The sequence below is a fragment of the Cryptomeria japonica genome, chromosome 4 (genome assembly GCF_030272615.1).
Source record: "Cryptomeria japonica chromosome 4, Sugi_1.0, whole genome shotgun sequence".
Taxonomy (NCBI): Eukaryota; Viridiplantae; Streptophyta; class Pinopsida; order Cupressales; family Cupressaceae; genus Cryptomeria; species Cryptomeria japonica.
The window spans coordinates 462,766,064-462,790,310 of NC_081408.1; the positions used below are offsets into that span (position 1 = coordinate 462,766,064).

Here is a 24,247-nt window from a genome sequence, read left to right on the forward strand (position 1 = left end):
GTCATTAAAGGAGAAAGGAAACACGTTAGCCGTTCAATATATTCGTGATACATTTAATCTCAATCAACCACTGAAGTTTACCAATACATCAATATCTAACCATAACAATCTATATGCATACAAATTGTATGGCAAAAGGGGGCGATGCCAGATTTCTGTAATTAAGAAATCAAAATTACTCACCTCTATTTGGTAACTATGACGATAGTGACATTCACACCACCCACTGAAATTTTCGATCACTCTCCAATATTAGGGTTCAAGATACATACTCTAATTATTGGTGTCAAGTTAAGTATAGTCATTATTATTAGCTTTTCATGGTTTCATCCAGGTCAAACATATTTCACTTCTCTAATTAATACAACCTTTATACGTTTTTGGGAAATTCATCTCACTCATTGTTTTGACTATTGACTAATCCATCCTACAACTTATAAAGCAAGAAATTTAGACATATCTGTATGTAATGATGGAGTAAAATCATCATTTGGGGTTTCCTCAAAATCAATTCAGCAGTCATAAGCGATACTTAATAACCCTTTGTGCAAAAAATGTAAGACAAGATTCAAATTCTACTACAAAATGCAAGAGTGAGATGAAAGTTCACTTGCAAATGTAAAGGTTAGATGCAACTCTGTCCAAAATTGTAAGATCCCCTTGCATTTTTGCAACAAAATGTTGAAAGACTTTGCATTTCCAAACAAAAATGTTGCACAACCTTGCAATCACGCCACAAAATGTAAGACCACCCCACCTTGCAATTGTGCCACAAATTGCAAGACTCACTTGGAATTCCGCTTGACAATACATGCACAAGTATCAAATCCACAAGGGAAAAAATGCAAAGGTAAGGTGAATCCCTGAAGAAAAAAAGCAATGCATAATGACCATGAAATTCTGCTCATCAATGCATATATATACATTGCAATCCCGCCTAGAAAAGTGCATGAATAGGTCATCGTCGGGTTGGAAAATGGTTCAAAACGTGTGAAGTAGGGTGAAGGCCAACTTGACTTGAATGAGAAAGCAATTCACAATTTGAAAAACAAGAAAATACATAACCCTTCATAGCCGACCCTTACTAAGATGCTTGGGGTGAATATAAAAAAGGAATCTGACCAATCATTTTCAAAACATTTAAAAGTAATTTACAGCAGACGAGCAATTTAATAGCAGAGGAGCAAGTTCAACAGGACATAAGTGCAAATTTGCTCAAGAAAATCAAACCCCAAGCAAAGTGGTGAAGAAAAACAAGAGGGGTGCTTGATGTTTTTGAAGAACCAAGATAGCAAGGAGGCGAATTTCATAACAGAGCAATTTGATAGCAGAGATAGCTGCAATTTGAACAAGAAAATCAGGTTACACCAGAAGAAGTTGACATTGAGAGCTAAAAGGGAATGATTTGTGAAAGGAAAACAAGTTTTATATATCCAGATCTGATTTTTTTCCTTCATCATTTCGAGTGTTTTCCAGATTTGTAACTTCATTTCCAGAGATTTTCCAAGTATTCCAGATTGTCAAGGGTAAAATCAAACTTTACTGAGGTTCATTTTTCTAGAAAATTGTATGCAAAAGTGAAGAACAGGGATTTGTGAGTCCTTTTGTGAAGCAATTTTGATACAATTTGTTTTACAATTTCTTTGATCATTGATTGCCATGAAAATTTTAAGTTCTTCAAAAATTAGGAATGCAAGTTTTGAATTATCATTTTCTTATCATAAAATTCTTGCATTTCACTTTAGAGATTCTAAAATCCGGTTGATAGAATTGTTTATCCATGACTTTGATCCAAGATATTTTCTCCTTGTGTTTATCCATGACTTTGATCCAAGATATTTTCTCCTTCCTTTTTAGGATCGATGCAAGGAAACGGAGGGAAATGGATGAAAGACAAGATCAACATATTCAAGAAAATGACAAGGAAGGACTCAACAACATGAAGGATACAACTACGGCAAGATGGCTTTTCAAGGATTGCCTAGGATAGAGATGGACATGTGAAAGATAGGACGAGGAAGCAATTTTCACTCTTGAGAAGATAGTTTTAGAAGAGTTAATCAAAGTTAGAAACTCATCCGGTGGAGTTGAAACAAAGAGCTGGATGAAATGAAAGAAGAAAGCTTACAAGACGTGTAAGAGATGAGATGGCCCCTACTCATCTCCACCAATGACAAGTTAAAGATTATCATGTCCAGATTCATCGAACCTGACTCATCTGAAGAAGAAGAGATTGGCATGTGAAAGACATTAAATGCAATATTACAACCATTTTTCTCATTGGTCCTTTCTCTAAAAGGATATGTATTCAAAGACTTCCAATTTTCTTATTGGTTGACATTAAATGTATGAGGTGGTTGTTATAACCAACTCCACTTAGGGTTTCATTGAATTATCTTGGCTGTTGATTTATAATCAATCTGGGCACTTCATTTTGTAACTCAAAGTCTACAAAAGGCTTGGCCTTTTCATTTGTAAAGGTTAATTGAGGAATAGGATGGTAGCAAGAATAATAGTAGGAGTAGGAGAGGAGATCAAAAATTGTTGCCAAGACTATGTCAAAATCAATGCATAATTTTCATTGAAGATATGGTGGACATTTGTATGAAGTTTCAACATTTTTGCATGGTTTCTACTAAAATTTTAGTTAAAGTGCATTGATTATAATGGAGAAATGTGAAAGATATTTGATGAATTCCTTGGTTCATACCATTTGTAGTCTGTTGATTGCAAATTGCAGTGTATGGTCAGTCTGAACCTCATTTTGGCAAAAGTTTGATTGTGGGTGTTCATTTGGATTGCAGCAGCATTGGGTATTTAAATGGATGTTTACAATATGAAAATCTTTCACTATCCTTAGAAGATTGCACACTTTTTGTGGCATTGTGAGCTATCTCTGGTTAAGAAGAAAGTAATTCCATAAGGAATTTGTCTATCTAAAGCACTATCTATCATCATCATTGTTCATAGGTTGTAGAATAGATTCCCTAACCCTAATTCTTTGAGCTTTGTTTGGTAGAAGTTTAAATTAGTTTAGGAGGAAAGCATCATTATATTGCTATATCGGATGTTCAAGTTCCAGCTGCATTGTAAAAGTGTAAAGCGTAAATCCATTTGTGTAGACAGCAAATCACATCATTTCACTGAGTCTATCCATTGGAACGTGAAGACCTGAGAATGGGAACCTTGGGGTTACCTTAATTGATCACATTGTTTACCATTTGAGGTTTCCTTATTCAAGAGAGGATAGAATACTTAGTATTTTAATCTGTGTTGGAGAGTGTCACAAAACACACATCAACAATATCCTTCTTAACTTTAATCCTTGGTGCAATTACCAGGTGCTGATCTAGACTGCTACAGATACGATCGCTAGTTTTACTATTTTGTATTTTTTCAACAAGTATTGTTAATTTGGCTAATATCTTACATTTGAAAAATTGTCAAATTTTTAACAAAAACTATACATTTCCAGTAAATATTTCTACTTTCTTAATGTTTGGACATATTTTCTTTCGAAAAACCTTTTCTCAGTCTAGTTGGTAGAAATAAGAAAAAGATACCAAGGTTGTAACTGGAGCATGTAATCTTGCATGGCAGTTTATTTTTAAATCTTTCATATAATTTTGCATCTCAGAATTGATTTTTGTTGGAAAATCCATTAGAAATCTGGCAGGTAATTCAATTCAGCTTGACAGCATCACTCAATAAAAGCATTATCTTGAGTAGTATGCCTACTGGATTTGAATCTTGGTTTTTGCAACCATAAGCACTCTAATTTACTAAGTACCACAAACTGACAAGACATCTCAATCTTAATATGCATGAATTGACCATCACAAATGCTCAACTGCAAGCATATCCATGTCTACTAAATGTATAACGTCTACCAAAGATCTATTACAGGAACTATGGAGGTTAGGTGGCAACACCATTTGACTAATAAATAATGATATTTTTTGTTGTTAACTCCTGTAAGTCTAAATAAAGTTATCCTCGGACCATGATAAAGACCAAGTTATAACAGAATGCCTGAATGTTGCATTACGAGTACTTATAGAGTTTTAAAAATTATGGATGACAAGCAGTAACTGCCAGATGTAATGCAAGAATAAGAAATATACAAATTTCTTCTTCACAAACATTTGTTGAAATTTTCTGGTCAGGTAGTTCCCAATAGATAGAGAAAAGCATTGGATTCAAAGTAATAACAGCATATTAAATTATTAATATGTCAATGTCTTGTTATTATGATTACATCAACAGAACTCTCCAAGGAAAAGGGGTTTACCGTTTATCCTAGTAAGGGATGATCTTCAAAATGTATTTCTAACCTACATGCTTTCTAGATTGACCTCTAAAGTAACCCATTGTATAATTAGAGTCAGCAAGTGTGTTTGGAAATGGGATGGTACAATAACTATTACCATTTCAACCTTTCGAAACAACAAATGAAATGATAAGTAATGGATCTCACATGTACTTCATATGATCAATCAGAGTCCCTTCAAAATAAATTAGTATTACAAATGTTATTCACAATTTAAATAATAATACCACCAAAAATAATGCTTATCCTTGTTAGTGAAATTGATGTTAATCACATTTAATTAAAAAAGGATTGTTTAAGAATGATCATTTTACCTCTGTAAGATATTGCATATAACTATCCTCCAAGGGGTATTTTTCACTTGCATAAAACAGCATGTGTTCTGGAAACCAAAAACAAAATAAATCAAAAGTTTAATATAAAGATTATATTATCTGAACAAAACAATATCATTACATTAGTCAAGTTCCAATGAAAATGAAATTTCTTGACAAGAAAACTATCATTTAAGACATTATTGTGATTTGACAAAATACGATTCGCTATGATATGGAGACTAGTTTCATATGTAGAATTCTGCATAAGAAGTTCATTCCTTTGAATATATTTTAAGTACAGAATAGCAGTAACTTAAAAATTTAAACAGGTAAACCAAATGGGTACAAATTGCCATCTCAAACTAAAATTTAAATTTAAGAGTATAAAATAGCACGTACAGCAGAGTCTCTACTAAAACAATATCTCAAACTAAAAACTTATCTTAAACTATTCAGTATAATTGTATAATATACTAAATCTCTCAGCAAAAGAAGATATTTATTTGTCTATAGAACCAATTTTAACTGAAATATATTTAAAATTAGGTCACATTAATTTTCCTTATCAGAAGCTCGTCTTTCCACAATTCTGGAACTCATAGAAGTGCTATTTTTGTTGTGTTGGGATATTTGTGAAAGCACGTTCAACTTACACTTATTGATTGTCTATTGATATTGTAAGGCAGCCACATTGGTTCACATATGAGAACAAAGGTGCTTGATTTTTCAAATGATGAGTTGAAAATCGAAATAGGAATGTATCATCCTCAAACTAAAAATTGGATAATTGATATCCTTTTGGTATAGCTAAGAACCATGTAGCTTGCCCCTTATTTTTTTATGCTCAACCAACCTGTTAAAATTTTCTTCTATGCTTATAAACATATAGACAATGAGAAGGTTCAATTTCTTTAGGTGTCTTGAGGCATAAGGGGTATGCCAGCTTCTCCACTCAGTACAATGCCAAAGGAGGGGATTGTGATGCAATTGTTTATCCATTGTATACTTCCTCACTTAACTCAAAAATACACAGATTTTGATGAATGAAGCTCAATATCATTCAGAAGCTATAGTCAAGCCTAATTTTATCTTAGGTTAGTTTGTACTTGCACTCATCCTCTCATCACCATCCAACCCAAAAAGCCGGTGTCCTCAAAACCTTGCTCTCTCGTGCTTTTCGGATATGCGATGATGATAATATTGAGCAAGAGATTGCCCACCTTATTCACGTCTTCACATTAAATGGCTACAAAAGGAAACACATCATTAGGGCGATCAAGCAAGCCAAATCTAGATGTGGTCCTAATCGTGAGACCTTCCCCTCTCCATCCTTCTTGATCACATCCCTCCCTTTTGTTGAAGGCCTTTTGAACAAGATCGCCAAGATTCTCATTAAAACAGGTCTTGTTGTGACCTTTTCACACATCGCCCCATTGAAAATGGGGACCCCTACTTTTATTGTCCTCTTGGTCTTTTGGTTTTGTTTTGTTGGGTCTTTTCAGGGCAGTCTCTTCGGTCTCCCCGATCTACAAGTGTTTTGGTGAAATTTGATCAAGTTTGCAAGTCATTTGAGCAAATTTGGCTAAGTTTGGAACTCGTTTGGTCCATTTAGTTTTTCGCCCTTTAGACTTAGATTTGAGGTCTTTTCCTTAGGGTTTTGAAAAAACTGAACATTGCATTGAAATTGGGACCCTTCAACAAAGCTACCAGTGAAATTGAGCAAATTCTGAGCAACTTTTTATTTTTAGAAAGTTTCTATTTTTTTAGGGAATTTCACTGCCTCCCTGATTGTCTTTAATTTGCCAAAAATCAAACTTACTATTTTTAGCAGTTTCTATTTTTAGTGTCATCATGCCCCGATTTGCCCTAATTTTGACATTTTGAAGTACTTACTATTTTTAGTAAGTCTATTTTTGCCAGGTTCTTCATAGGTAGGGGTCCCGACACTTAAGACTGAACATTCCTGAAAATCCATGGCTAAATCTAGAAAGTTGAAAAAGCAAACAATTGATCAAAAAATGGCTAAGAAGTGGAAAAAGCACGAAAAAATCTTCTAAGGCAGGAAATATCACTTCAAAATCCAAAAATGGCATTCCAAGTCTAGAAAGATGAAAATGGCTATCTGGAGGAAAATTAAGCAAGACTTCCTTCACCCAAGTGGAAGGAAGTTTAAATAGGGAGTGCCAAAGTGAGGTCATGGAGGAATTTTCCTCCTTGACCAAAGTGAGGGTGTGGAGGAATTTTCCTCCAACCCAAAATTCCTTCACCATGTCAAATCAATGCCCATATCAAGGTAGAGAGCGCCAAAGCAAGGTAAGGAAAGAATTTTCCTTCCAAGGTGAAAATCTTGCATCATATGACTTCAGAGCCCAAGCAGATATGGAGAGCACCAAATTGGGGGTATGGAGGATTTTTCCTCCAAGTGCAATTTTCTTGCTCAAGGTGAAATTGACGCCCAATTTAGGAAAGGAGCACTAGGCAGGGGTAAGGAAGGAATTTCCTTCCTGGTGATGAATTCCTCCACGTGATGAAATTATCATTGAAAGAGGGGCATGGAAATTAAGTCAAAGAAGAATTCAAAATTCCTTCCTCAAGGAACAAAATATGCCCAAGGAACAAAATTCATGAAGAAATTTCAAGGCAAAGGTAAAAATTGATGAAGGAGAAAGAATTTTCTCTCCTAAATTCCAGAGCTAAAAATGAGAAAAAATTCCTAAAACATAGGAAAGGTGATGAATTGATCAAAATTTCTTCCCAGGGAGAAAATTACACCCAAGATGAAGAAATTCTAGGAAGGTGAAAAATTGACTATGTGTTGGAAATTCTTTCCTTCAGGACAGAATTCTTGGAAAAAGTGAAAAATTGACTAAGTGTTAGAAATTCCTTCCTCAAGGAACAAATTTCCAAAATTTCTTCTCCAGCTCAAAATGTGACCAAGGTTGGAAGCAAGACGTGAAAATCAAGGTTCACGAAGAAAAGTTCAAAATTCAAAAAATTTCTTCCTCAAGGTGAAATTGCGTGCAAGATGATGAATTTCAAAGTACGAAAAAAAGTTGGCTGTGAGAATTTTCTCTCTCCAAGACTCAAAACTGGACAAATTTCCTAGACATGTAAGAAATGCTCAATTGATGGAAAATCTTCCTTCAAGACGACATGTGCATGAGAACACGAGAAAATTCCTTCAAAAATCTCTCTATAAGGATTTTCTCTCTCCTCGAATTCTGGACGTACAGGAATCCTTCAGAGGTGGAAAAGATTGTTAAAATTCCTTCATGAAAGGAAAATCTTCCAAAATGTCTTTTGTGAGCCCGGAATAGAAAGATTCTTGCAAAAGATGAGTTGGCAACATGCAAAAAGAATATTCTGTATCAATGAAGCACAACCCAAAAAATTATAGAAGTTCCTATGATGGTGGGGTCCACTTGCATGTCGAGAATCTATTGAATGCATGGAGGCATGATGGCACATTTGCTGTTGGAGGATGTTTGACCAAGTGGTGACTGATTCAATGCATGGCAGCCGTCATACTTAATGAAATAATGAAGCATCTTTTGCATATTGGGCGAACTTTGCATAATGGAGCATTTATTGCATGTAGCTGATTTTGGAAATGGTGGAGCATTCGAGGCATAATGGGCGATTACACATTGGGCTAATTTGAAAGAAGTGGTGCATTTAATGCACAATAGATGCCATTTTTGGCAGGAATGTAATTAATTGTAAATGGGCATAATGGGACATTAATATTTATTCCCACCTTGTTGCATCATGTGTGTGGAATCTTTTGGGTCAAACCCTAATTAGGGTTTGCATGTAATCAAGGCTGGAGGCCTATATAAGGGGGTGACCCCTTCATTTGTAAAGTGGGGAGATTGTATGAAATTGTTGTGATAAGTTATTGAGATAATAACAGTGATGCATTGTTCTCTGATGGTGTTCACTTAAGTTAGTTTTCAAAACTTGCATGGTTTCACCTTCCTTACTTAGAGTAGAATTTTATTTTCCAAGCATTGAGATAAACAAGGTTGATTGCAATGTTTTAAGGCGAAGATCGCTTGCTCATACCTTTTGTTGATAGATGATTTTTATCAACAGTGCAAGGTTGGACTGAGCTATTTTATATATGCGCTTAATCTGAATCGTGGGATGAACATTGTTCTCTAATGGTGTTCATCAATGGTTTAAAATCATTCAAGCACAACCTTTGAAGATTGCACCCGCTTCATGTAGTTGTCTTCTAGTGGCAAAGTGAAGTGTGGTTAATCTCATCCGAAGCATTGCTATCTATTGAATCCTTAGATTTAGCTTAGTCTTCTTAAACCATTTCCCCTTTAAATTTCAGTTCATTCCAATTTGGTTCGTTTGAAGCAGAAGCCCCTTAGCTCATTTCATTCTCCCCTTCTTTTTTCCCTTATTTCTTAAGTTGTTCTTCCTCTAGGTTAACTGCCTCTTTCTTTTTTTCCTTTGTGCCCTAATTTTTTTTCTTTCTTCATTTTTTCATCTTTTATTATTCTCTTTCTTTACTTTATATTTATCTTGTTTCTTATTTTTTCTTTTCTTTCCTTTAATTTTTTAACCTCCTTTTTATTTTCTTCCTTTTTCCTCGTTACTAATAATAATAGTTTGTATTTATCTCGTTTTATTATTTAATCTTTCTTTCCCAACTCTTTGTTTTTCTTCCTTTGATTCCTCTTTTATTTATTATATCTTTTATTATTCTATACCTTTTATCCATTCTTTCCTTTAATTTTTAACTTCCTTTTTATATATCTTGTTGGTGTAAATAATTATTCATCTTGGATATTATTACACCTTACTTAAGTTTACTTAGGAAATGCATTTTATAGTAGTTTGGGTATGAGACACTTGGGTGTTTGTGCCACATTGGGATAGTGTGTGTAGGAGAATTTCCACCTTTTATGGTGTTGATCTTCTTGTTACACTCCACATTCAGTGGGTGATCCACCTCATGTGGACTATTATATTGTTTCTCCTACCTACCCACACCTATTCCCTACCTACCCTTGTTTCTTATTGAGCCACATGTCATGTATGTGTGCTCACATATCCATATAGCCTTGCCTATATAAGCAGGCTCATATTCATTGTATGTATCGATTGATGATACAGTTGATCAGTATTTTCTCTTGATAGAGTACAGTTTATTTCTATCAACTATTTTGTTCTCTCTTATTTGTGCTTTCCATTGCCTCTTGATCTTGGCAAAATCTCACATGGTATCAGAGCTGGTCCATGTCTCACATGGTATCAGAGCCATTAGAGTGTCATTGGTTTGCTAATTGAGAGAAAGTTGATGCTATTTGGGGTTGTGTATTTTGGAGTTTTCTATTGCAAGTTATTATTGAAGCTTGATGGGTCAAATCTGAGGTTACCATTGGATTTAGGAGGTCCAAGAAAGTTAGTTTTTCCTTTTGTTTCATCCAAATCGGACTTCGGAGGCCAAATCTAGAGGCATTTGGAGTTTGACGCTACGGCGGAAATTTTCCAAATATTATAATTTTGCAAGCATTTTTCAAATAGCGATATCTTACTCATCCGGACTCGTTTTTTCGAGAGTTTTTTTTTGTTTTGGGGTAGAATTTTGTGATCTATACAGTGGTGTAGGAGTTTTCTGATTTTCGGATACAGGTTTTTCGGAAATCGCGAAATCCCAATTTTTACAACTTTGGAGGCTTCATTTGGGCTCATATGGACTCCTTTTCAGGTGCCGTTTTTTTTTTAAAGTGCATATTTTTTCATCTACTTCATAATCTACCATCTGTTTGCAGTGATTTTAAGTAGAAATTGTACTTTCAGTATTTGGCCATTTTTGGCATATATGGTCCTTGCATTTTGCTTGAATCTCAGTTTAGATCACTAGCAGTATTTGTTGAAGTCTCTTAGATCTCATTTTGAGAAGTTGTAAATTGAAATCAGAAGTCCACTTTGCCTTGTTTTGCAAGTGGCCCATTGTATACGCACTAAGTATAAAGTGCCAAAATCACCATTTTGGGGGGATTTCTTGATTGAGTATTTTGGGGGGGTGTCGTGTGTGATTGTGCCTCTCTCTATCTTGTGTTTTTTCATTTTGGTGCTATGGGTTCTCCTAAATTTCCACTTTTAACTCCTCATAATTATGCATCATGGAAAATTAAGGCATGGAGTAAACTAATGGAAAAAGGACTCATTCATTATGTAAATGAAACTATTACAGCACCACCTGATCCTAAGGCTGATCCTAATGCTCAAATTGAATGGCTTACTAAGAATGCTATGGCACTTGGAACTCTTAGAAAGTATGTATCAGATGACCTCATTTTTCACATTGATAAGTGTACAACAATTAAAGAGGCTTGGGATATTTTTAAAAAATTGTATGGTCAAGTTGATGAGATTAAGGGCTACAAGCTTGATAGTGAACTCACAACTTTGGATCCCAAGGATTTTGATACAATCCAAGATTATGTCACAAAAGCAACTGAGCTAAGAGCAAAGCTAAAGGATTGTGGAATTGACAAAAAAGATGCTCAATTGGTTTATAACTTGTTGGACAAGCTTCCTTCAGAGTATGCAGCCTTTGTATCTAGCTTTCACACCCATAGGTTAGCTCAAGGTTCCTCATACACTTCTCCCTCATTTGATTCATTCACGGAGATGTTGATACTTGAGCAATCTAAGTTGACCACGATGGGGATTCTCAAATCTTCAAAGTCACAAGCTTTGGTGGCTAACAAAGAGAATCAAAGTAATCAAGGAAAAGGCAAGAATCAAAAGCAACCTAAGTCTAAACCACAACAAGATGGAGCACAATCTTCCTCTCCACAACAAGGTGATTCACCATTCTCACCTAAGAGGAAATCATATAAGGACAATCTTTTTTGTGGATATTGCAAGAAGTCAGGACATGATGAACATCATTGTTATAAGAAGGATATTGATGAGTTGAAGAATCTTCTTGAGAAGAATAGAATCAACCTACCTTCTAGAATGTCTGCATCGGCTTCTTCTTCCAAGGATAAAGGAAAGGATCACTTTTTTAGGACAGATAAAGGAAAGGGACAAGCTCTTTGTGCTATTACAAGTCATGATTCAGGGAGATGGCTTCTAGATTCAGGGGCTTCTCATCATATGGCATCTTCGTAGTCTATGTTTTCTACATTTGAGCCTTGCCACATGCCACAGATTTTGATGGGCAATCATACATACATGGATGTGATTGGGAAAGGATCTATTGCCATTGGGGATTACTCCTTCAATGATGTGTTGTGTGTACCTGTTGTGACGTTTTCACACATCGCCCCATTGCAAATGGGGACCCATGTTTTTTGCTTTTTAGGGTTTGTTTTCTAGGTCTTTTAGGGTTTTGTTAGCTGGCCTTTGCATTTTGAAGTGCTGTCAGGGAGATCAATAGGATAGCAAGTCCTGCTGGAGTGAAGTCCTGAGCCTGAAATTTGGCTAGGTCTGGAATGTCCTGATCCTGAAATTTGACTAAGTCTGGAAACTGAAAAACCTCAAAAAACTAGATTTTGCAATATAACTCCTGGAGGTCTGAAACCACTCTCAAACATCCTGAAAGTATATATGGAATATAACTTAAAGTATAAGCACTTATACTTAAATGTTATATTCCATAAAAATTATCCTGATAGAGAGTTCAAAAAGTCAAATTTCGCTCCTGTCCTTCACTGAGGATCCAGAGCGAATTTCGCTCCTGTCCCTCTCCCAGGGACCAAGGCAAAGCGCTCCTGTCCCTCACCAAGGGTCCAGGGTGAAAAGGCTTATTTGAGTCATTCCTGACCTTGTTTGGTCAAATTGAAACATCAAAGACACAATGAAGGACGAAATGAGCATGATAGAGCATCCAGACTTGACAATGAAATGATGAAGTTTTTTGCCTAGAAGGTCAAATTCGCTCCTGTCCCTCATTGAAGGACCAGAGCGCTTTTTTTTATATGCACAATTTTAGACCTTTTTTGGACATTAACTTTTATTCATAGCATGAAGTAAGGTGAAATCTTCCCTAGCAAAGGAAATTTGAGATGAAAATTGTAGTGATTTGGCCTTGAGGACAAAAATCGCTCCTGTCTCTCACTAAAGGACCGGAGCTTGAATTCCGAATTTGCATTATCCTCGCAAGATTTAAGTGATTTCGCGATTTGAAGAGGTCAAAAGAAGTATGTTTTGCCCGTTGAATACAACTTGAATAGGCCACAAAGGAGAGAATCAACCCAAGTTGCACTAGGTGCTCCTGTCCCTCTCCAAGGGACCAGAGCGATTTTCTCACAAGACAAACTTCGGGCAAAGGCAAAGCAAGTTTTATGTTTGAAATGAATGAAAAGGGGCGTGATTGGTACAATGAAGATAATTTCGAAGGCTAGCAAAACACAAGTAAGCTCATAGTTGCAAAATCGCTCCTGTCCCTCTCCAAGGGACCAGAGCGAAATCTTCAAAATGCCTAAGTGCCTAACATTTTGAAATGCTATTTCTTGTTGCCAGGACTCAAGATGAAGTGGGGAGTGATGTTCTACATCTAGAAAGTAATTCGAGGTTGATATGATCAAGAGTTTGCGCAATGAACCAAAGTCGCTCCTGTCCCTCACCGAGGGACTAGGGCGAAAATGCCTTAAGGAAAGCTCCTTCCAAAGATCACATGAATTGAACTTAAAGTTCCAGATAAAATGCCATTTTGAACGTCAAGGATGAGGTTTTGAACGTAAAAAATGAAGGATGGAGGACAAAAATTGCCAAGGCGCTCTTGTCCCTCTCCAAGGGACCAGAGCGAAGTTATCAAAATTCATTATTTTTTGCCTTATTTTAGCAAATCGCACTAGATGCCAAGATTCGCCAAAAAACTTCGAAATATTTTTAAAAAATTCTAATTAAATTGGCATTTAATGATAAGCGCATAGCATTTAATAATTAATTTTGAGCCTTGGAAAATCATTTTTTTTATTAATTGAGGCATTTCGAAATTAATTATTATTAATTTAAAATTTAAAAGAAGAGCGCTTGAGGTATCATTTTTTATTGCTTAATTAAGTCGGCCTCTTCCTTTTTAGTTTTATTTATTTTTTGGCCTATTTTCATCAAGTCGGCCTATGGGGAGGTGAAGGTGAGCGCTCTATATATTGGAGGTGTTGTTTCACAATTCAAATCATTCAATCATCCTTTCAAGTGCGAAATCGGAGAGCAATTTGAGGAGCGAAATCCAGAGGAGTGGAGCGAAATTCATCTTGAAGGCTATTGGAGAGGCAAATTTCTTGCTAGATTGGAGGATAATTTCCAGATTTTTGAAGACATTTGAAGGCGAATTTCCAGATCTTGAAGAAGCTAGTGGAAGATGGAGTTCTTTTCCAAGCTAAAGGGGGCGCATTTTGCTAAAGGGAGTCTTGATCTACATTTTGCCTAGCGAATTCTCCTATTTTTGCATCATTTTTTAGAATTAATTCCCAAGTGAAGGTATGGCGTAATCACCTTGGCACCATTTTTGAAGATTTAAATTTTGCTTTGAAAATCCTAAATTAGGAAATGATAACTCAAGATTTATCATGAAGTTTCCTAATTAAAATCTTGAATCTTCCTTTTAAAGTTTAATTTTTAGGTTTCAAGATATATTATTAATTGTGAAATGTTGTGTAGGTATCAAGATGGCGACTCCAAGCTCGAAAGATCTACAAGTCGGAAGACTCTCCTCAAGGAAAATCAAGTCAGATCAAGGACGATCAAGCAAGGACAAGGGCGACCTCCTCCAGCCTAGCATCGACAGGGACAACCTTCTTCGATCCAGCCTAGCATCGACAAGGGCGACCTCTTCCAATCCAGCATTCCAAGGTGAGGTACATCAATCATCCTGCACATCAAGGACACAAGAAGTTAGAACAAGGGTTCGTTGAAGAAGCAGATAGTTCCAGATGAATTAATTAAAGCTAGCTTCTCAACAACATCAAGTTGAATATTTACCAAGTTACAAGTGTCAGACGAGGTGGCATCCTAGTCATCACTTCTCCAGTCAGTGTGGTCTACCTCAACATTTCCAGATTCAATGTACTTAACTGATGGAAGGTGGCACAAACTCCGATGTACCTACCCCAGCTATCCATTGGTGGAATTTTCTAGAGAGGACATGTGTCCAAGCAATACAATTTTATCATTGGTCAAGCATTAAATGTTATGTAATGGTTGTAACAAACCCTAATTAGGGTTTTTCATTGTTGAATCTTGGCCATTGATCTAGAATTGATCTAAGCCATCGAATTGTATTGAGGGCACTATATAAGCCCTGGCATTTCATTTTGTAAAGGCAATAGTTAGAATAGTTAGGAATAGTTGGAAGCAGTTAGAAGCTAGTTGATAGAATAGCAATTAGAGTAGAGTAGAGAGAGAAGGCAAAGATTGTTGCCAAGATGTTGTTGTAAAAGACTTGTTACTTCATTGAAGAAATGGTGAAATTTATGGGTCGATTCAACAATTTGCATGGTCTTTATACTCCTCATATTTGATTTCATGTTATTAGATGAGTGGAAGAAATGTGCTTGATTGATGGTGGAATTCGTACATCCATACTACTAGCAGTTTGTTGATTGCAGACTTGCCTTGTGTAGTCAACTGGAATCATTCAGCTTAAGCTTAACTTCAATTGTCGCTTCTTCATTGATATGCATCAACCTGATGGTGTCTATGCCTGCAGTGATGATTTGAACATCATAAAGTTTTCCTTCGAAGATCGCACTAACCTTGTGGAGATGTTCCTGTGATGTCAAAACAAGACTTAGTTAGAATTTCATCAAAGATCATTCATTGTTCTTACATTCTTAGTGTTAGGATTAGATCCTTCCTCGCCCTCCTCTTTTTTCCTTTTTTCAAATCTAAGCTAGTAAGAGCCTGCGTTCCAGCAATATTCAAAGTAGATCAGACGTTCAATCATCAAGTGTAAGTCCCCTTGTGATACCAGCAAATCACATCATACCACAAAGAGCTTATCCACACATAGAGACCCTACATACAAGAACCTTGAAGTCATCCCGATTGATCCTTTTCGCGACATCTTCAGCATTCGGAGGCTTTACTCAAGAGAGGATAAGGTACCTTTAGGTATTTTATTCTGTGTTTGATTGTGTACAAAATACACGTCAACAGTACCCCACTTGACAAATAATCTTCTTTCCATCTATCAAATCACACATGGGGCAACTAGGAAAACTGTGGAGTTCACACCTGATTCAGTTATCATTAGAGACTTGGAGAGTGGAGCTATCATTGCAACTGGGGTGGTTGATCATGCATCTCGGTTGTACTCTTTTTCAGATTTTGGTCCTATTGATAAGTTTGGTTCTTCCTATGTTGATGATTCAGATTTTGAGGAGAACTCTGGGCATTTGAACTTGGGGATTCTCACATGTGACCCCGTTCTTGAGCCTTGCATTTCATCTCCTTCTATTGATATCACACCACCTATTGCACCTGATGATGCAGCTAGTGCGACAGTTTTTCCTTCTTATGATTCAGTGCAGCAGGATATTTCATGTCTTCCAACTTCAGTTGATTGGGATGCCTACTTGACAGACATTGCAAGTTTGTTTGTGGACTCCTACATTGCAGATTTGGGAGACACCATTCATGACATTCATCTTCTCTTTGATGAAGATGATCCTTCTTTGATTGTTGCGAGGGATAACTCTGACCCTCTTGTGCATTCTCTACATGATCAATCTTTAGAGGTTGACATGATTGTGGATACTTTTGTACAACACTTGGAGGAGGTCTCTTTATCTTTTGAGGAGACATATGAGTCTTTGGATATTGTTCTACATTCATCTCCACCAGATCTTAGAGTGCCTTTTTCAGCAGTGTGGCACAGTTTACCACCTTTGGAGGGGGTACCTTTCAGTATCGACATGGGAACACTTGAGCAGTTTTAAGAGATTCCTTTCATCATGAGTATTTTTGCTTCATCTTCCCTTCATGGTTGGGGAGACTTCATGGATACACCTTTGGTTTTGTTTCTTCCTAAGGGGAGGAATGTTGTTCGACATTCATGGAGCAGTTTCTTCCTTCATCTTCGAGCTTCTATCATTGGTGCAGATTCCAGATTGAGGGGGGTCTTCCTAGTCTCTCTTCTTCTTCTCTCATATGGGGGGGACTTTTTCCTCACATAGGGTTTTGTCCTTCACATACTTCTATGAGAGTTCTTTGTATCTAGTTTTCATCTCTCTTTTGGGGGAGGATTTTTTCCCATTGGATTTTTCTCTCTTTCCCCGCTTTGTGAGAGATTTCCTTGCATTGGTTTTCATGCATTTGCATTTGTACATGGGTACCTAACATGGCCTCATAGCCAGGACCCATCTTGCATTGCTTAGTTGCATTGTAGACTTAAATGCATTCCCCTAAGTTGCACTTAAGGAGGGGTGTTGGTGTAAATAATTATTCATCTTGGATATTATTACACCTTACTTAAGTTTACTTAAGAAATGCATTTCATCGTAGTTTGGGTATGAAACACTTGGGTTTTTGTGCCACATTGGGATAGTGTGTAGAGGAGAATTTCCACCTTTTATGGTGTTGATCTTGTTGTTACACTCCACATTCAGTGGGTTATCCACCTCATGTTGACTATTATATTGTTTCTCCTACCTACCCACACCTATTTCCTACCTACCCTTGTTTCTTATTGAGCCACATGTCATGTTTGTGTGCTCACATATCCATATAGCCTTGCCTATATAAGCAGGCTCATATTCATTGTATGTATCGATTGATGATCCAGTTGATCAGTATTTTCTCTTGATAGAATACAGTTTATTTCTATCAACTATTTTGTTCTCTCTTATTTGTGCTTTCCATTGCCTCTTGATCTTGGCAAAATCTCACATGGTATCAAAGCTGGTCCTTTTGAATTTTCTTGTCTTATTGTTATTTAATTATTTTGTTTTCTTTCTATTCCTTGAGTTTTACTTGGTTATTAACTTGTTTTTATTATTCATTCTTTTCTTTCCCTTAATTCTATTTTGACCTCTTTTTATTTTCTTATTTTAAATAATTTCTTATCTTACCTTCATTATTTTCAGTTCGATACTTTCTCTTTCTTTCCTTCATCTTATTTTTCCTCCTCCTTTAATTATTTTCTAGAATTTATTATTAATTCCTTTTATGTATCTTAGTTTTCATTTTATTATTTAATTTGTTATTTATTTTCCATTAAGAGGAGAGTTGAAATTCTTATTTAGAATTTCCACGATCCTCTTTTAATATTAGATCTTTGTTTAAATGTCATTACATACCCCTCTTTTTTCTTTATATTGTTTTTCATCTTCTCTGATTTTTCTTATTATCTTCCTTTTTTCTTATTTATTTAGTAATTTTATTGGTTCTTGTGCCAACAGGCCTTGGGGCTCCAAATTCCCCCATCTATTTAGACATCTTGGTCTGCTAAAACTATCATTTTTCACTCTTCTCGTGCTTTCTTTCCCTAGTGATGGATCATATAGAGTTTGATCCAAAATGTTGGCACCAAAAATCTACACAGTCGAATCCAGAAAAATACAGGTATAATTTTGTTTGTAAAGTTATGCATCCAGTAATCTTGAGAATAATTGTTCAAACTCAACTATGTTAGAAAACTAAATTCCTCGCATTGCAATCTAAAAAGGTTGGCATGAAACCACCAAAACTTCTCCATTAAGAATCTCTGATGATCTGTTATCCAAAAATTTTGAAGCAACAATTCTTTTATGACAATATTACCGATGTTTAGACAAAGGATACTATCACAAACAGTTTCTTCTTCTTATGTGTGTTTCGTTTAAAACAAGAAAAACATCAAATGACATGTGACTTTCTAAGATTTGTTAACTACTTACCAAGAAAATGTGCCAAACCCTCAAGACCCCTAGGGTCACTAAATGTTCCGATGGAGACAGTCATAGAAGCAGCAGCCTAAAAGGTAAAGCACAAGATAAAATGAATAGAGAATACATAAATCTTGCATATAAAGAGTAAAATGCTTATCACTTGCATGGCATATTTTCAAATTAACTTCCAAAACAGTTTTTGCTTTTTCAAAATACATCGTCTTTCTAAAGAGTTTAATGGCAAATAAAAAATCATTTCAGAGATACATTTCAACTTGGACATAATAGAAATCCATTCACTTTTGAGTCTACCCATTTCGAAACCAATCAGATATAACCTCATTTTCGTAATAATACCCAAAGAAACTTGTTTCTGTTATATAACTTTATTTGCAAATGAGAAACTCAACATTAAGCCTTTCAATCGAATTCAATTAAGCGATTTTTTAAATAATCACAATGAAAACATTTTATGTTGGCAAAAGAATGGTACATTTCCTCAAATACATAATTTGTGTATTAAATATAACAAAAAATTTGCAGCCATAAAGCCTTTTTTTTCCTTTCAGTTCCTCCGTCTTCGTTTGTTTGAACATTTCAGTCTCAATTCAAGCAAATAATAAACAACTGTCAGAAATAAATTGTACATTTGTAAATTGTAAAATGAAGATCTACAAATGAAAATATAGTTTTCACTTAGGCTGAACTAGAGGAACCAGCTTACACAAGTGAGCTTACATGACACTACATACAAAAAGTCATATAAGAAATACACGAGAGGTCATATAGAACAAATGGCTGACTGCTCTATATAATTATTACAAAACATACCTTCACTGTTTGCTCCATTTCCAACCTACGACTGTAACTTAGATAAACCCTTATCAATTGCTTTGTATTTTTCTTTGTCATTAGGGCTACCACTTTCTCCAATGAAGTGCATTACCCAAGCTCCAACATGGAATCGCTGTTGCCTCCTTGGTGACTTGGCTATTTTCCAATGTTGACTGAAGTATTTTGATGCTTTGCTCATGTCTCAAAGATTTGGTCTCACTCCCTTTCATGTACGAATCTGATTGTTATAATCATTTGGAAGCTTTGGTAGGTTTCAAGCACGCTTCTTTCTTTACACCTTACACAATCATATGATTGTGGCATGGCTTCAATTCCAACTCTTTGGTTGTTTCCAATTATAGGCCTCCCACATGGCATGAATCATCTTCAACTTATTTGAACACTATTGAGGTACTATTGACCCATCTCTTCCTTGGCATGCTCCTTTGGATGGAGTAAGCATTGGTTTTCATCCTCAAAATCTATTTCCTAATGTGAATCCCCAAAGTCATATATCTTGCTCATACGAAACTGTTGTCATTTTATGACACCCTTGGTCCATCAGTAAGAACCGATCAGAGATACGAACCATGGACCAACGCTGCCCTAGTTGATTAGGGAGAAAGCAGAAGAATCATGAAGTGTGAAGTGTTGCCTTGTCCGAAGGAAGTTCCTCCCTTGGCCTTTTCTTCCTTCCCTAGAGCTTCAGAACCTCGAGGTTCCGAAGTTCTTTCTCTTTGCCTTCTCTGTTTTCCTTCTCCGGAACCCCGAGGTTCCGAAGTTCCTTCCCTTCGCTGCCTCTCCTTTCTTTTCCAAGAACTCCGGAAACCCGAGTTTCCGAAATTCCTCTCTTTCTTTTCCCTTCACTTCAGTTCCACAGAACTCCGAAACCCCGAGATTCTGAAGTTCCTTTCTTTTCTTCTTCCCTTCCCCGGAACTCCAGAACCCCGAGGTTCCGAAGTTCCTTCCCTCCTTGCCTTTTCTCTCTAGTTCCCCCGGAACTCCGGAACCCCGAGGTTCCAAGGTTCCTTCCTTAGCCCCTTTTTTCAATTCTCCGAAACTCCGGAACCCCGAGGTTCCGAAGTTCCCTGTTGCTCTCCTTTCTCTTCCCGAAACCCCGAGGTTCTGAAGTTCTTTCCGAAGTCCTCAAATTTCTTTCCGACTGGCGACACTTCCGGATGGCGTGATCAACACTCAAAGCTTTAAATGCTCTGACAACTTTTGTGACTTATGCACCTTCTTTTGTGGAGCCATAGGGGTGCATTTAATGTTTTTGGCAGGATTTCCATCAAGAGAGGTACGGGGCCATGCTTGTTGTAGTGACTTATGTCATGTCTGCATACTTTGACTTTGTAAGGTCAGTCAATCCACCCTTCTCAGGGTTGCCTTTTGTGGGTATGGCTAGGTTGTTTGCATGTACAAAAGTCAAATGCATGCACTTCCCTGCACTCCTAGACTAACATACAAGGGTCATGATCACTCTTGTAACCATTTTTCTATATAAAGGTTGTTAAGCCTCATTGGAAAAGGTTCTCTCCCTGCTGGCTTGAGCTTTTCTATGCTCTCCCACTTCTCTTGTATTATTTTGTATTTTGCAACTATAAGTTGGCCATTGGCCTTATAATTAATTGAAATCACCATTCTTGCCTTCTTTCAACTTATATATGTTGTGTATGTTTCTTACCTTCATCATAGGTGTATGTTTTGTGGTTCTTCTCTCATATATGTTGTGTTAGATTTATTTTTGAGTGTGACTTGTGGGAAACCTTCTCCCTTCTTGACATTCAGCGAATTCTAACCTCCATACATGCATTGGGGTCACTGATACAACTGAAGTTTGTGCATCTCCTGGGTGTTTCAGTTGATTCTTTGTGTCATTTCAGGTAGGGAGAGAAACAATCTCTTCTTGGTGCATCATCTCCTTTTGTTTTAAGCATTCCTCTCTTCCCTTTACCTCTACAATTTGTTAGGCTAGGCCTAGGAGTTAGTTTTGAAGTGTTGAGTTGGTTCAACACCTGCACCTGGATTGAGAAGGAAGTCGGCCTTCTCCGGAGATTCAACCCCTTGCGCAAGGTCCTACACTTTGGGGTTGTTTAAATGTTTCACAAGGTTGCTGAGTTGATAGCTCAGCAAGGGTGCGAGCTTTTGTGATAACAAAAACCTTGACACTCCATGGTTGAATGTTCTAACCTCCACAATGTCTAATGTATTGCTACTTAATAAAGATACCAATTACACATATGTTTTTAACAGCCACTGTCATCTTCAAATCAGCTTAATATAAACATAGTACAAGTCTCTACATATACTTGTCCTCCAATCTTGCATTCAGTGATCTACATTCCACACTCCTACTTTCATGAAAGAACTTCAAGACATGAAACCTTTTTCTTTGATTGCAAAGCTTGCAATAGCATTAAAATGGTATCCAGCTATATTCAAATTCTCATTAAAGTGACAAGAGTAATTGGAGTTTTATCCTAAAACCTGCACAATCCTTGGAAGGCTAAGATTTCAATTTTTCATATTACATGCATGAGAAACCCAGTGATAATGTGATGGATGTCCCTCTCTTCCACAAGGAGAACAAGTAATGGAGACCAAAAAATTTGAAAAATGACTTTGCATTCCTTCTCGGTTGGTTTCCATGGTTACCTTCTCCTTACATGTGGCTTTTTTTCCATATCCTAAAGGAACTAGTGATCATGGCATAAACAATCCCTCCTTGAGGTAGTATTCAGCTGTCCTCTTTCATACCATACCCCATTGGACCTTGCCATTTCTGATATAGATTAACAAAAGCACATATTGCTCCATATGCACCTAGAGGATCTAAAGGTGCAAGTCATATACCAATATTATGGAAGCAATTCATCTTCTAAACACTATCTTACTCGTGTGAATGTCTCTAGCTACATTGGAATTATTATGACTAAAAAGTTAGCTTCCTTACCTCCTCGTCTTCTTGCATTTGATGCCACCTTGCTTGCAAGTATTCCTCAAGTAGAACCTCATGTGCCCCTCTTTGGGTATAGAAATTTTTGGTTCTTAATACAATCTTACAAATACTATTGTGCATTAGGGAGTACTCTCCACTTGAGGTGTGTTCCACTTGCTCTGACTTTGTGAAGGATGTCCTCTCTCACCAACAGTTTTCAGCATTTACATTGATGAGTTGGGGTAATATCTTCAGCGGCATACCCATTTAGATGACAGTTGTATTTTACTTGAGGTAGTTATCACTATTCTTCTTTTTGCTGAAGATGCCCTCCTCACACTTTTCCAAGGGCTTACAATAACTTGACACCTTTGCTCATTTCTATGAACTTTGACAGCTTGTGGTCAACCTTGATAATGCTAAGGTCATGATTTTCAAAATCTCCAAACGATGTCTCTCCAAATTCCATTTTTTCTACAAAGGGTAACTTCTAGAGCGCATGTTGGCCTACACATAATTGGGTTTCAATTTTCTAGTTCATCCTTTTGCATAAAGTCTACCTCTCACCTGCACCTTTGTGAATCATATTCCTCACTTTCTGGCTTAGAAATCATTGTTTCCAAATCAACTTCTAGGACATCCCTCCAAATTGCATATTTTTTAAACAATCATCAAGCCTACAACTTTATATGGTTTATAGGTTTGGGGAAATAGCTTGCAGGCCATTAAACAGGCCCATATAAAGAGCGTCCAAAGACTCCAAACTCTCTTACTGCAACACATGATCCACTGTAAATGAATAGCTCCTTGATGCATCATTCAACCTGAATGGCCACCCAAACACTATTCCTTTAGACTATGTTCAAGCTTACCTGTTGTTGGTTGAAAATTTTGTACACCCGAGAGGATGTGCAAAATTGTATTTCAACCACAACGTGTTAGTGTAAAACTCTTCCAATTTAGGGAAGGCTCCCCCTTTTCTACTATTACTAACTAAAAACTAATCTAACTTGGGCAGGACAGCAACCTTTCCTCTTTTTTCAGAAAATATTATATCATTTTCTCTTCCCAGAAAAGAAACAACAATTTTTAAAAGATAATTACAGCAGCTTAAAGCAAGACAAGAGAGGAAATGAAGTTTCCTGAAAGCACAAAGACTTCCCTCACTTCCTCCGGGACAGGAGAACAGCAACTAAGCACAAAGTCTTGAGTTCCCACAATCCTATCTACCTTTTTCAGAATGATAAAACGAGAACAATATATAGATGATGCACCTTCGAATCACTTCAAATGGGAACAACCACAAGCACAAAGTCTTGCAACTCTTCTCAACTTTTAACTAATAACTAAACAAATTCAACCCTCACTATTTGCAGCACAAAGTCAAATTAAAGCTCCTTTCAACAACTTCACTACAATAATTTCAAGTAAATATAAAGCTATATGCCACTATGACACAAAAGCACAATGGATATAAGGGTATGACTTCAACACAAAGTCTGAAACTCAAAGTCTTCTTGATATTACTTGAGAAAACAATTTACAAGTACAAAGCTCAATTGCAAATTTTTGTAGAGTTTTCTTGCTTGCTAAGAAGATAAAAATTACAAAGGGCACCCTTGTCTATATATAGGAGAGGGGCTGAGAGCAAAAAGTGGGAGAAGTCTAGCTAACTAAGACTTTTTCCACAACTATGACTTATTCAAATTACAATTCTATTGCTAACCAACTTGTAATTTGGTTACATGTAATAAAAATTTACAAGATTACAAGTGAGAATCCACTTGTAATCATGAATCCTGACACTACATGTAATTTGTCGACAACAAAATGCGCAAAACAAAATGCAAGTGTCATGAGGCACTTCTTATTCTTTTCTATCTCTGGCCATGAGGGATTGGAAATTGTCGATGGATTTCTACAACTCATCAAGATCAAAACCTGTGGTATTCTTGGCAACGGCAACAATCTTGATGATGAC

The 24,247-nt window shown here is 36.5% G+C and overlaps 1 protein-coding gene across 1 annotated transcript in view; it reads right to left on the reverse strand.

The window, feature by feature from the left end:
* Positions 1-24,247, reverse strand: part of LOC131077354 (insulin-degrading enzyme-like 1, peroxisomal) — a 266,966-nt gene that overhangs the window by 207,382 nt on the left and 35,337 nt on the right. Inside the window, exons 2-3 of the mRNA XM_058014835.2 lie at positions 18,504-18,579; positions 4,645-4,712 (exon numbers count right to left, since the gene is read on the reverse strand). Of these exons, the coding sequence (XP_057870818.2) occupies positions 4,645-4,712; positions 18,504-18,579 (144 nt within the window). The remainder of the gene's footprint in view (positions 1-4,644; positions 4,713-18,503; positions 18,580-24,247) is intronic.